Source organism: Monopterus albus, unplaced genomic scaffold, assembly GCF_001952655.1.
Source record: "Monopterus albus unplaced genomic scaffold, M_albus_1.0 scaffold156.1, whole genome shotgun sequence".
In the NCBI taxonomy this organism is placed as follows: Eukaryota; Metazoa; Chordata; class Actinopteri; order Synbranchiformes; family Synbranchidae; genus Monopterus; species Monopterus albus.
In genome coordinates, this window is record NW_018128036.1 from 661,699 (window position 1) to 680,592 (window position 18,894).

General features: G+C 39.3%; 1 protein-coding gene across 6 annotated transcripts in view; it reads left to right on the plus strand.

The window, feature by feature from the left end:
• LOC109968637 (RNA binding protein fox-1 homolog 3-like) overlaps positions 1-18,894 on the plus strand; it is a 644,376-nt gene that overhangs the window by 374,475 nt on the left and 251,007 nt on the right. The window contains exon 1 of one of the 6 annotated variants that reach the window (XM_020615041.1): positions 83-879. The exons of the other annotated variants lie outside the window; for them this stretch is intronic. Coding sequence (XP_020470697.1) covers positions 862-879 — 18 coding nt within the window. The 5' untranslated portion in view covers positions 83-861. Of the gene's footprint in view, positions 1-82; positions 880-18,894 lie in introns of those variants that run through there. 6 annotated transcript variants of the gene reach the window in all.

An 18,894-nucleotide genomic window follows, 5' to 3' on the forward strand; every position in this document is an offset into this window, starting at 1 on the left:
CCCCCCCCCAACTTCCTCCTCCCTCCCCTCTGCACTTGTCTCTCCCTGGTTGAAAGTCTGTGTGCTACTGTACCGTGTGGTGATCTCCTGCTTTTCCCACCCCCCAGCCACTCCAGCGCTCTTCATCCAGGAATGCTGTCGAAGAAAGTCCGTTAGACAGAACTACTGGACTGGAGCTACCCAGAACAAGAGACGAAGAAAACCAGAAGGAAACAGTGAGCTCAGACAGAGTGGTTTCAGTGTATGACAGTCAAAATGAGAGTGACAGTTTACAGCGAGGAAAGAAAAGAGAGCTGAGCGGGCAAGAAAGGGTGGCAAGTAGGAGAACAGGAGGAAGAAAAAGCAAGAGAGAAAAGAAGTGAAGTAAAAACAAAAAGCAAAGGGAGGTACAGTAAAAACGCCTTGCAGCACTTTCTTTCTTTGTCGCTTCCCCTTTCGGCGAAGAAGCAAAGGAAGACTTTTTGAAAGGTTCAGGGGGAGGAGAAGCAGTGTGAGAGCCTCATCTCTGAGGAGCGAAGTCACGCTTCAGAAGAGTCAGCAGGAGAGGAAGACTGACTGTCTTCAGGGGCAGAGGGACACATGAAAGGGACTTTATAACTCTGCTACACAAACACAGGGGCAATTAGCTGGTCACCAGATAACACTGAGCAGATAGCACTGGCACAAAAAAAACTGCCCCAAGATAAAAAACCAAAAGCCAAGTGACTGAAGAAGAAGATCAGTGCAGAACACGACAGACATACTGAAAAACACACCAACAAAGACAAAAAGAGGGAGAAAAGCGGAAGAGCACTGGCTTCTCCAGTGTCCTCACATACCCCCATCTTCCACCCCCTGGTCTCCTATCCCCTCTCAGCCGAGATGATGATGTATTTCTGGGTGAGTACTGAGGCCCTGTGGGGGCTCCTGAACACTCAAAGGATGAGGGACCCACACACATGAAAGCTGAGGCATTCTGTACACTGATATGCAATGTGTGAGTGTGAGTTTTTCCATATTCATTCTTTATTTCAAATTAATCAAAAAGCTGTTATTAAGGATCCTTTAATTTTTGTAAAAAATAATCTTCATTCAGATTTCATTGAAGTGCAGCCTGTGGGAGACAAAGTGAGTAAAGTGGCAAGGCAGAAAGGTTTATATTCCCACTCACGCGGCCCTGTACTAATGATCCGGCATTTTTATTGCCGTTGATAAAGTACACCCCTGTTACAGTGATGCTTTCCCTATCTGCTGCTGTAGTAAGCAAGAGCATGTCTTGTTTAACGAGTGTGACCTTAGAGATTTTACTGCAGGTGATACAGCAGAAACTGCATTTATCCTTGGTAATGTGTGGTCATGTGTGTGAATGGGGTCTTTGGAATTTTAAAATGAACTTAAACACAGTGATATAGTCTTACAGGAGGAGCCTGACAGCTCCAAAGTGTCAGGTAAACAATTGTTTTCTGGTGACAGGGTGGTTTTTTCCCCTAAATGATTACAGCCAGCCAAGAGACTGGGGGAATTTTTCCCCCGTGTGTGACTGGCATTCAATCTTTCAATGAAGTGAGGATTACAGATACAAAGTTTCAAACATCATTAATGTATTTTCCACTGGCTGTCAACACAGCTGCTCTTAAGTTTAGTGCAGTCCTATATCTGATGTGATGCTGTTGTGTCTTTGCAGTGGAAAGTCTGTATGCAAGTGTAAATGAATGTTGCATAAGTTGTAGATTTGAAACTGCCAAAGTAGTTGTTAAGGAATTTATGCAATTTTTTTTTATCTTGTTTTACCAGTAGAGCAGTCTATCTTGCAGTGTATGTACACACTATAATACTCTAAATCATTTCATAAAGGCATGTAGCATTTAACTTTAATGTTCCAAAAAGAAGACAAATAATTGCAATATACAGCATACTGTACTGTGCATGGTCCTAAAGAAATGTTTTACACAGTAACAGAACAGAGATGTGGAATATAAAAACTACCTGTACAGCACATTGTTTCTTAGTGCCTAAACCTGACAGCGCAACACAGTCTTCCCTGCATTTTCCCAGCTAATCACAGTTTTCTCTATTTGTGTTCAATAACTTCTCAACATTAAGGGTGAGTACAACACAAGTTATAGAGCATTCTTTTACTTTGTCTAATCAGGTTGTTCACTTTATTTCTAAATATTGTGTATTTTTTCTGTTGTAAGGAGAGGGATTTAAAAATACTTTTTACAAAGCCTGTTCTTAAGGAAGACAGATTTCCTAAGACCATGTGGTAGCCAAGGTTTACTTTGCTTGAACCAAAAACTGGATTTGACTTTTAATGGAAAAGCTTTATTTGTAGCATTTGAACAAATATGTCATGAAAGCTGATATAAGCCATTTGACACTCCTAATGATCTAATATGCACTGCCATGTCTCATTTTGAACCAAGTTCTTAAAAACCGAAACTGTGAGATCATTAATTATCCCAAAGTATTTACTGATGTGACTTTAACCTGCCTTGTCCATGCACAAAATGCCATATACAAAGCTATTCTTGAAAACATTTATCAATATATTATCAATTAGAGTTGCAGAGTGATTTGTTATTTAGTGGGCCTAGATATTAAAGGATAAAAGGAATGAGACTAGAGTGCAATATCATTTGCAGGATACAGAACATTAATGGTACAATCTCTCATAATACAGGGTGGGCCATGGAAAAGTAGCCCAGAAAAGAAGCTCACCTCCAACACCAGTGCTATGCTCTCAAGTACTGGGCTACTTTTCCATGGCTCACCCTGTATAACCATGTTTAACCTTTATATATATATATATATATATATAATATCAAGGATATTAGAAAATATTTGACTAAAATAATTTGTGAATACTGTACTACTGTATATGTACATACACACTATATTGTTACATGTTACACTCATGAGATTAAAAGGGCAAACATGGTTTAAAACACCAAGATAACTAAGAACTTTTCACAGATTGATTTTTGGGTCACAGCAGCTCACATGCACCACAACAGAATTTATATTGTTACCCTGCCAGAAGTGTATCTGCATTTATTTCTCATTCCAAACAAATTCTAAGGATGTAGTGGGAAAACTTTGTCTAATTACTGCTACACATGATGAGTAAGACAAACCTCACATGTTTGTTTTGGGTTGTTGGGCACAATTCAGGCTTTTGTTGTGTGTTGCTGTGGGACTCAAGGTCCTATCAGATCTTTTAACCACAGTCTACCAAGTTCCAGTCTCTTTGATTTATTAACATTAATTTAGAAAACAGGCTAATAATAACTGTCAACTACACCAAACAAAAACACGGGCTGCACCTTTCCAATTTTGCCAGCACTAAATCCAAACAAGTAAATTAAAGAGATGTCACAGAGAGATATGAGGTGTAGAAAACTGTGATTAATTGCTTTTTCAGAGCAAGGAAACATCACATGACAGTTTATCAAAATAAACCCAAACTGTTAATTACATTTTAGCAAATAAAGCCTAGATTATTAGTAGGTCTCTCTAGTAGGTTTCTGTTTTAGTGAGAGGTTCATTGCCCTATCTTTCCAACTAAGATGGTCAGAAAATCTTTTCAGACATAAATATTTAACATTGCTGGTTTCAACTAACAGTTACAGTAACAGATTTTTATCAGTCTGACAGAGTTCACATTTTGAAATGCATGACTCGAGAACTTTTCAATATCCAGAGCCAAATGGGATCAGATCACATCCTGTATCCACACACCTGACTTCTCAGCACATTTTGGAGGTAAACGCATTGTCTCGCTTTTTTTTTCCTTAAAAAATGCTCAAGTCATCATAGAAAGTGATAAACACATAATTTTGCAGTACACATCTGTCATTTGTGAGGCTCTAAGCGTGCCTGACTTATATCCCCTTACCAGGGTTAAATATCGTGCAGATTAGCAGCGCCATCAGTCTTTGAGCTGTAGAGTATGTCTAGATGTTAGTGTGTGTTTCTGCAAGGCTTGTCACTGGAATTGGGCCTAGACAGGAGAATCAGCTGTGAATGTGCAATGTAGTAATGTTTTTACTGACATGCGGTGTCATGGAAACAGTGATACAGCATATACTAACCTTCACGTGAAAAAGCCCCTGGTACCATAGACATACACGAGGTTTCCAGCACCTTCTCCCTGCTGCGTGGTGCACAGGGATGCCTGGCAAGTCCAGTGTGTGTTTCCAAGCTATCACTGCTATGGTTTGACTGCTGAGTTTTGTTTAACAACAAACCTTAAGGCACCATCATTTTGTAAAATGGTAAATGGACATTTACACTGCTTTTCTATGCATTGCAGTGCACTCAAAGCACGTTTTGCCCATTCACCCATTAACACACCAGTGGCACTGTCACCGAGAGCAATGGGGGGTTAAGTGTCTTATTCACACACACTTTGACATGTGGACTGGAGAGCTAGGAATCAAATCACCAACCCTCTAGTTAGGAGACGACCTGCTCTACCTCCTGAGCCACAGCCGCCCCAGACACATATTGCACACATGTTGCATTGTGAATTAATGCAACTCAAAGTTTTAGAATTTAAAACAACACTGCATTATGGGAAGTAACTCTGAATGGAAATTCTCTTTTCCTCAGGCTTAGTTTGCTTGGTTTATTGTGAGACTCCTGTGTTCACTGTACAGTTATTGCTTTAAGAGTTAAAATTGTAAACACACAGTCATGAGAGGTTGAGGCTGCTAAAATTGTTCTGACTGCATAGCTTAAAAGATGCAAAAACCTGTCATTTGCGTACCCAGCCTCCTCCCTCCTAATCCACCCACACCACGCTGCCTTTAACTGGCTGTTGGCAAAAGTATATCTGCTTTTCTACAAATGGTGTTAATTTGCTCAAAGATCGGCTTCGCATTTTTCCACATCAGTGCTGTTGCCGGTCTGGTCTGAATTTCTGTAAATAATAAAGTAGGAATTTTTTTAACAAAACAAGAGAAAAGTTAAGTAAATAAATGAGGCAAGGATGAGTAAAAGGACAGAGGTGATGTAACTACGCTGTGGAGACCACCAGTCGATCACCATCTCCTCTGTCATGCTCATGCTTGTTGCCCTCCTCTTTTAGGTGTTCTGTCTCTCTTTGTCTTGTTTTCCTCTTATCGTCTCAGTGTCTCATCCTCTCTCCCGCTCTCAGTCCGTTGTGTTGTTGTACAGTAGTTAATGATGGGGAGTCTTTTGCTGGTGGCTGCCTGCAGATATGAAGCGAGCAGGGGGCTTTGATACCAAGGCAGGAGCCATTGCAGTTGACATCCGCTATTCCTCTTCATCACCGCTGCATTGTGACTCTCTCTCTCCCTCCTTCTTTGTGGAGAAACATTGTAAATAAGCACAGATACACAAACACAAGGAATTCACATGGACAAAAACATCATTAAGTTGTTGATAGCTATTGTATGCTAATGCCTGCACAGACACACAACTGCAGGTCCTGATTAGAAACAGTAAAAGACACACATCCTTATCAAAATTTAACAGACAAGATGGCAAGAGATCACTCTTAAAAGGATTAATATTTTACACTTTTGACTACTAGACTGAAAATGTATTGATTGTTTAAATATATGCAGACTAACATATTATGAGCTGGTTTTACTGCAGTGCTTCTGCATACACAGTTTTGAGGTTTAGTGAGCTTTTTGATGCTGCCCTGACAACAGTAAGAGAGTTAAAGTACTCCATCTGTCCCTTCGGTGGGAGGGATGTAGGAACGGTAACTGGATGGAAGAGAGGAAACAAAACAAGCATCCAGAAATAATAATCAGGCACACAGAAGGTGGAGATAGAAGGAAGGAGAAGTGAAAGAGGAAAGGACTGTGACAGAAAGCGAGCTGCTGGAGGGCAGGTATTCCTGTTGTCTGCTCCTGTGGGGACATTAGTGTTTATTTTTCATGCTATAAATGGAAATATGCAGATTAAAGGACTGTCACTTTTGTAAAGAAGGAGAGGGAAATAAAGGAGCAATAGGAAAAGCAGAGAGGTGATCTGTGGCTACCTCCTCCCTCCTCTCTGCTCTGGAAGCTGATAAATAATTGAGTGTGCTGAGCAGGGGACTGCATGGGTTAGATGGGGAGAGGGAGGGAGGCCTACTAGAGCACTAGCCAGCGAGATGAGGACCTGCTCCAGAATAGAGATCACATCCTTTAAACTCCTCTGCTTCTTCTTCAGTCGCTCTACCCCCAGTTCAGATGCCTCGATCTGAGGATGTCTGGGATGAAGCTTTCCTTGATCCTGCTGTTGTATGCTTGACTTGAGCTTGGCGTTGGCAAAAATTTATTCTGACAGGGTTAACTCTCCAGCCACTTACTCTGGTTTTAAGAAAGGAGTTAGTCTTCTTTCTCTTCCGCTGCATTTTAAACTGCACACCTACAAATCTGCACATTGAAGAGAGAACATTCAATATGACAAAGTTAGGCTGATGCAGATTTTCTGCAACCAGTGGTGTTGAACTAAAGCTAGACTGGAATCTGGCCCCTGGAGTCATGGCAGTGTGGTACAGCACCGTGTGCAGCAGTGCTTTGTACAAATTTGGCAGTAACACTACATCTACACAGAAAATGCTTTTCAGCCTTCTGTGTCATATGTGTCTAATGGACAAATACACTTCTCAGTCCAGCTATCAATACAGTGCATGTAATGGCTTATGCTTGCGCTATAGGCCCATAAATGCAATTACATTTTTATGCTGCAAGTCTATTTTCCTGGATTTACACACAAAACTAAATAACTGCATTAGCCTCAAAGCACTTCCAAAACACAGGTGACCTACCACTCAGCACTGAGCCTGAACTCCTCATGTGTAGATACACATAGAGGACAGGTGTTGTCTCGAAGTCTGTTCCCCCACTGACATGAAATAATAAAATATCCTGTGCCAGAAATGAAATATTAATTTGAATTAGTGCTTCAATTCTTAGGCAGATTGTTTTATGTTGTTTTTACAATTTCTATTGCTGATGAATAAAAAAAACTAGCTTAAATGAAAAATGCAGTATTCTTATAAATTATCTTGTAGGTTTAGTGAGTCATTTGTATGACATTTATAATTCATAATATATAGTTTATTAGGCGCACCTTTCTAAATCTAAAGTTGGCTAATCCAAAGTAATAAAGTAATAAATTATCTGTTAGGTTATTTCTTAGTTAGATAGATATTCAGAGATTTGATGTCTAGAAATGTTTAGTGGAGACAGGATGTCTAGCTCAGGCTGTTAAATGCTCAGTTCAATTTCATGTGCTTGCAGACTGCATCTAGGCCAAGGCTGCAGGCAAGGATGGTTGTTAGTATTAACTGTAATGCTAATCTTAATATTTGTCTTAATGTGAAATGTCATGTCAAATTGTTCTAGATACACACCACAAATCAACAGCCACACACCTTGACTTTTCCTCATGTTTTGACTATCGTTATGGTCAGCTGCAAGCTGGCATATCAGGTGACGTCTCGGTTTGACGTGCCTGCGTAGTATGGGGCTAGCCCAAAATGATTAATATTGTATAGGTTTCTTGGTCCAGGGTCTTTCATCTTTCCAAGCTGCCTGCGCGCAGGTTTGGTGGTGAGAGAGATCTGGACGTGTGATGTTAATTTTACCTGTGATCCTCTGAATAAACCAGTACGGTTATTTTTTATAAAATCTAAAGTGGTCTACTTCGTCTTTTGTGAGTTCCTGGTTTAAAAGAACCGGAAGGAGCTTTGTACATTAAACAGAGCTTATATATCCCTTAGTGAAAGTTTGAATGTTCAGTCTGAAAGCTATTTTCCCAGTTCTCTTAACCAGGAACTCAGAGAGACGAGGCGGTCCAAGTGGATACAAAAAACCGTGCTGGTTTATTCAAAGGATCACAGGCAAAATTAACATTACACGTCCGGGCATCTTCCACCTCCAATACTGCGTGCAGGCAGACGGAGAATGAAAAAAGACCCTGAACCACCAAAGCCTATCCATTATATCTGGTTTGGGCTAACCCCATTCTACACAGGCACGTCAAACCGTGACGTCACCTGATATGCCAGCTTCACAGCTGACCGTAGCAGTAGTCAAAACATGGAGAAAATCAATGTATGTGAGTGTTGATTAAGTGGTGTGTATCTAAGAACATACAGGACATTCAGGGACATGTCCGGACATTAAGCCTAGGAAGATATTATGATTAAGATTACGGCTAAACATATCATACAGTAGCCACTTTCTATCTAGTTATCCTGGAACATAAACAACCTGGAGTAACTCCTGGAAATGAGTAAGCATTTAACAGCCTGAGCTAGACATCCTACACTAAAGACATTTCTAATACAACAAGTACCTAACCAATATCTATCTGACTAAAAAATACCTAACAAGTCTGTACAGAAACCTTTTAGAGAGGGGGTTGATTCAACTTTATTATGGTTTTAGAGGCTGTAGTTTGCACTACTATTGAATTGTAATATGTTCTACTGTCCTATTTATATTTGTTTCTTCATGTGGTGTTAGTAGTCACTGACATCCAAACACTACCAGTTGCTCTGGGCAGCAAATACTGACACAAGTGGATTAACACTGCTCTCTATTGAAAACCCTTAGCATCTCATTTGGATGCCAGAAGTACCCTTTAGCATCTGTATGAGACACAAAAGGTACTTGACAAAGTGTCAGTATTTGCTCGCTCTAGTATTTGCATGTTCTCAGAGGTTAAACTGCATCTTGAACTGTCCTTTTTCATTCTTTGTCTTCCACTGAGAATGTTAACGCTCCTTTGGTTTGACTTTATTAACAACAGCAGCAGGTTCTCTCCAAACTGAGAGAAATGCTGTGCACAGTTTTTTCATTGTGTCACAGCAGTGGTAACTCCACAATCATCTCATGTGGTATTGTAATCCTCTAGTAGGCTTGTTAAAATAAAAGCTTTTCAGTGCACAAACAGATGAGTTTGTTGGTCATATGTGATATCCAGTGAGACACAGTAACAAAAGGCACAGAACCTTTTGTTAGCACTTAATGGGTGCGAGTGTGTTGGTGGTTGGAGAAGTTTATGTGTTTGCGTGCCTCTGCATTTGTCATAAGAAGTGGTCTGAGTTGGTTTTAACACAAATGCAAATTCAGTCCAAAATGAGCACCACAATTGCACTGAGCTGCCTATCAACATAAAAAGTTACTGTCCACCAGAAACTGATTGTTTGCTGCATCACTCACTTTATCTCCACTTATAGCTGCCTCTGTTGGGATCAGCTCATCAGAAAATGCAACAAAGGACACAATGTGTCTCTGGCTGGCAGTCGAACTTGATCATTTAAAAAGTTGTAACTGAGTAGTCAGTAAGAGCAGCACACAGACTGTGCAGCAGTCTGACTGACCTACCTGCTGTTCGTAATGCCTGTAACATGATTGATAGGTGGATTTGCAGGTTATCTGTAACTTATCATGGCTCATGAGCTGCATTCATGGGTTATATTGTGTGCCTATGTGTAATTATTTTACATGGATTTGGTGTCAGATCTGTGATTCTCAATAAGTGCCCCTCCAGCAGCCTCTCAGTGGCCTCTCTAGCTACCTAGACCCCCTCCTCCCACCAACCTTCTGGCCGACTACATTAAAGATTCCTAAATAACCAAACAGGTCCAAACACAAATCCATTACTGATAAATTTCATGCAGTCCACAAGTGTTTTGTGAATAGAGAATGCAGACTAATTAGTCACTGTTAACACAGAACAAATTAGAGAAATAAATTACAATAATTCAATGTGATCCTCACTCAATAACACTCAGTAACATACTGTAGATTTTTTTCTGGTGGTTTTAATGAACATTTGAGTTCAAGTCAGGCACCATGCTGGTTTAGTTTCAATCTGCAATGGCTCAAAAAGCATATTGGGTTTGATTATTTCATGCAGCGTTAACATGACTGATATATAGGTGATGTTTGCAGCTCATCTAGTTCAGTTTCAGCAACTACTGTAAGTCTTTGAAGCAGGAGAAGGAAGCTGGCTAGGAACTGGCTGGCACCTGAATGGCTTTTAGCTGGGAGCAGCAATTCTGAGTGGCTAGTAACAAATACAACCAAAAACACATCAATAAAGAGTCATCATGAACAAAATGGCAAACAGGAAAACACCGAAAATGTCAAATTTGAATCATTGCAGTGCAAGGCCTTCCCATAACTAGTGTAGTATTGATTGGCTCTACAATATACAGTATGTAATTATAAAAAAAACAAAAACAAACTGTGTCCATCATATCAGAGGTTGGCCATACCACTAGAACAGATCTGATCAACAATAAAAGGCACATAAAAACCTTATTTATTGGTAAACTCATATCACTGTGCAAAGAGAGGAGGTAGGACTGTGGCAGCCGACTATCAGCAGGGAGCTGAGGCTGCAAAGCCAAAGTGCCACATCCTCCACAAGCTTTCTTGGTCAACTCTTCCAACTCATTGTCTGATATTACTCTGCAGCAGTCTACACACTTTATTTAGTTCAATGACAAGCTCAAAAGGAGTAAGTGTGGTTGTCCCTCACACTACTGTTAGGGTGGCTACAGTTCCTGAATCTCTGCTCCTCTTTATAGTCTTGTAAAAAAGGCCATACGGCTGTGAGTCCATGGCAATCAGCTTTGTAATCCATGGAATTCTCCAATGCAAGAATGGTGTCAAACTGTTAAATGGACAAAGTGCTGCCAGTGTCCACTCACTAATGCTTTAATTGATCCATGTTTGTGGCCTGTCATCATAGTAACTGCCAAATGCAGCAATTGAGTGATGCGTAAGGCTCTGGTAAACAGCTGTGGCTTTGAAATTAGTGGAGGAAAAGCAAGCATCTTTGTTTAGTAAAAGGCTGCTTTACCTGTTGACATTTGGAGCCAGATGCATTAAATGTACATGCACAAAAAAACATGCATATAACATTTTCTACGCATAAATCAATTTAAACTGTATAAATGGGAAAAAAAGACCACATACTGTATGCTGGCTGTGCAAGCAGCTTATACATTATTAGAGGCAGGATTGCATTATAAGTAGCAGGAGCTGGGGCTGGCTTTAGTAATGGCCAATCAAACCAGCTCTTCTCGTGTCTTTTAAAAGCACTGCGGCAACCTGATTTTGATGTCACTGATATCATAACTTGGAGATATATGAGACAAAAGATTCCTTCCTTATATCTGCTTCTTTTGTGATTTACTGTATGTATCTGTACTCCATAAAAAAGGCAGACTACAGTTTACAGCTGCACATGGGGACAAAGATCTGACTTTTGGGAGAAATGTCCTCTGGTCTGATGAAACAGAAACTAAACTGTTTGGCATTAAGGTCATCCTTATGTGTGGAGGAAAAAGGTGGAGGCTTGCAAGCCGAAGAACACTATTCCAGCCGCGAAGATGGGGGTAGCAGCATTATGCTATGGGGGTGCCTTGCTGCAGGAGGGACTGGGGCACTTCACATAATAGATGGCATCGTACAGAAGCATGAGGAAGGAAGATGTTGTGGATATACTGAAGCAACATCTCAAGACATCAGCCAGGAAGTTAAAGCTTGGTCACCCATTAGGAAATTATGTGGTCAGAACTGGAAAAGCATGTGCTAGTTAAGAGGCCTCCAAACCTCAGTTCCGCCAGTTCTGTCAGGCAGAATAGGTTAAAATTCTTATTGTAAGAAGCTTCTGGAAGGTGTTATACCCCAGTTCTTTTATTGAACAGATCTGAATGAAGACGGAGTCCGACTTGTTTCATTTTAGTGCTGATTTATTTTGAAAGCCACAATAAAAAGTTACAGAAACACAAACCCGGGTGGCTCCTGCTCCAGACAACTGCTGGAAGAAAGGAGACCCCAGAAACACAGAGCCTAATACATTTATAAGGTTTTGGGCTAACCCCTTACACAGACAGCTGTAAAAACATCAAGAGTTGGAGACAGTCCGACGTCTCCGTCTCATATATTATGCTCCGTATGCATCGAGCACAAGTCATAACAAAATGAAGAATTCCGTGTGTCTGTATGTTGTATGCATGATGTGTAACTAAAACACTTTTTCAGACATAATTCTTACACAAGATTAATACAAAAATAACTGGTGTCAAGGTACACTTCTCAGAGTCAACATTATCTTCTAACCTTGAAGCAGAGCACACATGAGCAGACTTTGAATCTTACTAAACTGCATTAATAACACATTAAAGTCTAATAATTATCTGACTGATTTATTAATTTCTAACAAAGCCATCCTGAAAGGTTTGACCCAAGTTAACCGATTTAAAGGCAGTGCTACCACATACTAACAGAGTATAAACATCTGACCCACTGGGAATGTGATGGGAGAAATAAAAGCTGAAATCAATCTTTTTCTCTACTGTTATTCTAACATTTCACATTCTTAAAATAAAGTAGTGATCCTAACTGACCTAAGACAGGGAATCTTTATAGGACTAAATGTCAAGAGTTGTGAAAAACTTAAATGTTTAAATGTATTTGGCTGAGGTGTATGTAAACTTCTGACTTCAACTATATTTACACGTACCTTTATAAACATTTGTTTGTAAAACAACGTGATAAAATCTATTGTCAGTAATGTCTGTAGCATGACTGATCAGAACATCTGCAGGGTGTATGCTATGTATCATGGCTCATGAGCTGCTCTCATGTCTTGATTTGTGTGTAAATACTGTACATAGATTTGGTGTCAAATCTCTGATTCTAAGTGCCCAAAAGTAGATCACCTTCTCATCTCAGCAGCAATATCCATATCTATAGCCACTTACTGATAACTATTTTAGTTCTTATTAACAGTGAATCAAATCAGCTGTGGAGTTAAGGGTTTATTTTAAGTTGGTGTGACTGGTAAAATACATTTCCGTACCTGTTTTTGCACTGCCTAACATAGAATGTTAAGAAAATAGCACTACACTAAAAAATTTCCAATATAAATTGAGCACAAAAATTACATTGCGCTGCCTAATCAGCAAAACAGGGCCTCAGCTGTGCTTCTCCTGCCACCTCAGCATAAGCACATTGATTCATGGCAGGAAAATATCGCTTTGTCTGAGACCAAGTAAAAGTATTACAATACTAGTTTGTGTTGCAGCCTCTGCACAAGCCAGAAAATAGAGACCACACAGTGTGTGTCCTGATTTTTGCTATTGTCACTGCCACTTGGACTGCAAATTGGAATGTTTTACTGCTGCTATTATAAATACATTTTAAAGAAATTCCCAGAGATATCTGCTAAATTTAACTGCATAGTTGCCAAGTGTTGATGAAAACATCAGTAATATAATCAAACAAAAACAGTAATCACAAATGCCACAGTTCAATGTAAAAATTCAAAAGTTGTAACATAATGTTTTGTTGCAAGTTCATACTGGTTTGGAGTAGGAGACCCCAAATTAGAATTTGCATGTCTTTGTACTGTGGGAGGAAGCTGGAATATCTGGAGAAAGCCCACACATTCAAGGGGGAGAACCTGCAAACTCTGCACAGCAGGTTTGCTCCCATAAACCTCTTGCTGGGAGGGGAAGGTGCTAAACACTGCACCCCCATGCCACCCTGCAGGAAAAGCTAGCTGTTTTGATTGATGGCTTCAGCAACATTTAGGGGAAATCCTAATTTGGGCTATGGGTTGAATAAGAAAGTCACTTTGGGCTTTTCCCGTTTAGGGCTCGCCACAGCAAATCATCACACTGATGACTCGCATATTGACATTTGGCACGTGTTTTACGCTAGATGCCCTTCCTGACGCAACCCTGATTCGAACTCGGGTCACAGCGGCGAGAGTGCTGCGCCTTAACCACTAGCCTACCAGGGACAGTTTATGGGTTGAATATACAGTAAGAACAAATCTGAAGGATCATAAAGAACTTTAGAACATACATCTTGTCTGCACAGTACATATTGTAAGCAGAAAAAGGTAGAATGTAATTAAACAAATCTTTTGGCATTTTAGTGATGAAACATCAAAACTCTTGATATTGGTATCAATCAAATCCTCAGGGGACCTCTGTATCTATTTTCACTTAGATCCCTGTAATCCCTGGAGTCCTACCATATCACAGTACAGCAGTTTCCGCTTTGTGCTTGGCTCTTTGCTGCTTATTATTCTATTCACTGTGAGCTGTAATCTTCACACCGATAAGGAGATTAAACAGATGAGCAGGAGAGGGGATTTCTAGGATTTCTCCTGTGATTAGAGAGAAGCAAGAGCAGGATATCAGCAGAGAGCTGGAGCTGGAAGGAGTATGTGATAGAGAGAAGGAAAGAAAGAGAGGTGACAGGAGTATGGTGTTATCGCCTGGAGCCATCATTAGCACTGTTTACAGAAGGGCCACCAGGGTAAGGTCAGTGTGCCGACACTCTCTTATCTCCTCAATGATAGTATGCTATCACCACAGCGGCAGTCCTGAATGTTATTTGCTCCATATCTCTGACCCTAGATCAGTGTTTAACTGCAGACAGGCACTAACACCATGAAATGTGGGCAGTTAACCCAATGAACTATGGGACAGACAAATTTGTGGTTGTTGGTTCTAATCCATAAACTAAAGTTGGCTAAGGATTCTGAATGAATAGTCTAACTTAACATAGTTTAGTCTGTGTGCAGGAGCCTATGTTAAGGAACTGTGTTCATATTGAGTATGGATTATGACTTATGACAACACTAGGTGCCAAGGCAAAATGAATGTGTCTTACATGTAGTGAAACAGAAATAGTGTGGAGGTGTGAAGGGCATGTGGTGCAACTGTCTTGAATGTGGGAGCTCTGAGTTTATAACTTATTACAGAGCAAAAGTTATTCTTTGCTTCTTTATGATTATTATCATGTTATTTGCCTAAACTTAAACATACCATAACTGTGTTGTGTATACACTGTAGATGGAAGTAATTAAAAAATATTTTGTCATTAAAAAATAAAGAAAGATTAGGGTAGAGATCTCCACATTTCCAATTGATTCCAAGTAACCAAGACCTGATCTGAGTATGACTGCAGGCCAAGCTTGATTGAAATTAAATTCAGCCAAGCTGAGTCTCTCAGCTCTTATTACATGGTGCATCATCATCATCATCATTATCACAAGAGAAAAAATGTGTGTCTGACTTTGGAGCATTTTGATGCAGATAAAGCATGTGGACTGCTTCTTTAGACATGTGCTGCTGCTCTTTCCAGCTGCATGGTGAAGTTGCTGCCAGGGTTCTTTCTCTGTTTACAACTATTCTGGGTAACTGTGTTTTGGATCAGCTTTATTTCAAACCAGTTCTGACCATACTCATGTTCTACTCAGAAAGGTCTTCTTTTCTAAAAAGTTGATTTATGCATATTGGTTAATGACACATTTTCTACACGTCTGCTGCATTTGTGAAAACATCTAGATAAAACCACAAGAACAAGGAAAGGAGAAAGCACAGACAGGGAAACACAACTATGCTTTGATTCAAAAGGCAAGGTCATAATCCCCTTAAACACCTTCCTGTGATACTTATTTGTGAAACACAAACAGCCAGTTATAAGCAGTTGAAAGGCAATTTGACAAAGCTATATTTAGTTTTGCTGCATTGCTGGTGTCAGACCCATTCACAATGTCCCAGGAGAGGCTCCAAACTAGAACCTCTTGCACTCAAGGCAACAAAACTGAAACTTGTACTTCATAGATACATTAATAAATTAATCAATGGGTTCAAACCCATGCTAAGCTGAGATATATTAGTGAAATTTGAAAAATAAACATTTAAAATTTCTTGTGAAACTCATAAATGGTATAAATATAATGGCATTATATTCTGTAAAGGTTACAGGCAATATGCTTTTAATCTATGGCTTAATTTTCATGCCTGGTTGCTAAAGAAACAAAGCGCAATATGGAGGAATTAAGCATTACAATAATTATCACAGTTACATACCTATATATTATAAAATGGGCGATATAGCGAAATTTGTACCCTTTAAATAGAAGCCTTACAATTTACTTTGGAATATTATTAGCAAAATAAATTAATGACATTATAATGTTCCAATTTAATGTGACCAGTTAAAACAAACAATGCATTTAATTATGACACTTTGAAGGAACCTTACCATTTTAGCACTTAAATGTATGAAATGCACTTAAATCATTAGTCTACATTATATTGTATAAAAGTAGATTGAAACTGTTTAATACAGTTACACTTTAATACATTTTTATAAGTTCAATATCTGATTATGGAGCATTTAATCCAATTTTCAGACTGATGCTGTCACTTAGAATATATTTAAGGTAAGACAGTTTACTTTCTGTCAAATTAAGTCCTGCTGTGTCACAGCAGTAAAAAGTGCAATCAACAGCTATAGTGAAATAGCCAAACCTGAGTGAAATCATATGATCAGCTAATAAAACTAATGTTGCTCATGGTCTCAGCTCGCTACTTGCAAAAGAACAGTGCAGTGCTATTCAAAATGACCTCAGCCATCAAAAAGTCACTTAACTGCATTCAAAGAATTGTGCTAGGTGGATATGAGTTAACCGGCTCATTTTATCATGCTTATCTTGTTAGTCTTGTTAATGAGGTAAGCCATATTTGAAGAAATTAAAGGAAGACCCAGATGGGACTGGTCATTTCCAGGATGACAGAGCCCCCATGCACGGGACACGAGGGTTCACTGAATGGTGTGACAAGTATGAATATGATGTGAATCATATGCTTAACAGTCACCAGATCTCAACCCAACTGAACACCTCTGGGAGATGTTGGAGCAATGTGTTAGACAGCTTCTCCACTATCATCAAAAAACAAATGAGGAAATAACTTTTGGAAGAATGGTGTTCCTCCCTGGAGAGTCAATGCCAAGGTGCACTGAAGCTGTTCTGGTGGCCCATGGTGGCCCAACACCTCACTGAGACACTTTCGGTGGGTTTAAGTTATTACCTGTCTCACTCCTGATATTGATATACTATGTATAGTAAGTCATAAGTCTTCAGGTGACCTTTACCTCCCTTTAGCCCTTCACCAAGAATCACTTCACCATGGATAACAGAGACCCATTTGAGGCACAATGTGGTCCATGAGGTAAATTTTCTGTTTACACACTCACTTGTCACTTACAAAGTTGATACATTCTGTAAATATACATTCATTTCCAGGAGTGTTACCCTAACCTTACTTAGAACTGCTACTAGCCCAACCTTAACCCTTACCCTAACACTTAACTAAAGCCGACACTTGCTCTAACCTTACACCTCGTTATTTTTTAAAAATTTGACTAATTATCTGTGGGATTCAGCTCCAGTCCATGCAAAACAGTGTGGTCACAGTGTTCTGTCCCCAGAGGTGTACATAAACAAGGCCACACACACACACACACTCAACACCGTAAATGGAACAGCAGCCTAGTGACATTAATGTTATAGGCTACTGAACAATTTTAAAGGATTTATAGGGCAGGACTGTGGCAGAAAGATTGTAAGAAGACAAATAAGACTAGACAGAAACACAGCCGCACACACACACACAACCCTACACAGTACACAGTTGCAACATGGTTGCTTATATAAATTACTAGAGAGGTTTATACCTCTAGACATGACCTGTTTCCTATCGGTCTGTTTTATATTTTACTTCTGCTCTCTTTCTCACCCTCCCTTCACTACATCCATCACCCCTACCTCTCTCACCCTGTTTGTCAGGTCAACCTGGGAAATAGCTGTTGTTTGAAGTCATCTGCAGCTTTTTTGTCACTTCCCTTTGTTCTCCACTCCCCAGCAGCTTGATATCTGCACTGTGTGTGTACTAGGTGTGTGTGTATACACTTCATTCCTGCACCTGTATCAATGCATGTATATGCTCTCTGTGGCTCTCTGCTACTACAGCAGCAGTTCCAATATTAGTAAAAGTCACAGCCTTTTCTAAGAAAGCACTGATTTATACTTTAACCCTGAAAAGGCCGATTTTCAAATACAGAAACTTAGTTCACTTTGATACAATATAATCTGTCTATTTAGACACTTTAAATTGATTATTGTTGTGAAGATATTTAGCTTCAAGTCAGTGTCCAACCCTGTCTCCCAATTTGCAATAGCAAATACATTTTCTGTTCATGTCATGATAGCTGTTAATTTACCAGGTCATATAGAATGCATCAGTAAAGTATTTATTCTTTTCTCTTTTACATTCGACAGTAAAACAATATCAGAAAAAAATTCTGAGTGTCTCATTGATTCTGTTGGACATTGTGTTTGTGCCACACTGAGGCCCTCCGGGGCTGTTTGGACTTGACTGTCAGTCTCTTGCAGTAGTTACTGGTGTGTGTGTGGGTGTGTTTTACACAGTGGTGAAAAGTAACTACAGTAATTATATTTACTCAAGCACTGTTCTTAAGTACAATTTTGAGGTATCTGTAATTTCTAGCTGAGTTCTTTAATTATCTGTTACTTCATACTTTTGCTTTGTTACATTTTAGAGGCAAATATTGTACTTTTTTACTCCACTACACTACAATATAATTAAAAGACCTCATTGATCTATGGTGGAAAATTGATTTGATTTTGATTTGATTTATTCTTTCAAACATGTGAAGACAGTCAATATGTCAACACACATAATTTCACACATATCCACAAATGCATTATCAATTTGCTTATACCTAGTACATGTTTGAATGGAGTAGGAAGAAGTTAGACTTATCTAGTCCTACCCCATGACATCATCTTACCATCATTGGTTTGCAAGCAGTATTTCTACATAGATAATTTTGTTCTACACCACGCTAATGATATACTAAAAAATTATTACAGATTGTTACCATTCTTACATAATTACATACTTTGATAATTATCTTCTACATCACACAAGTAGAATTATTACATAGTGTTAACATTCTTACACCACACCCTCAATGTTACACCTGATTAATCATTAAACCTGTTCTTGCATATATCTTGATTGACACATAC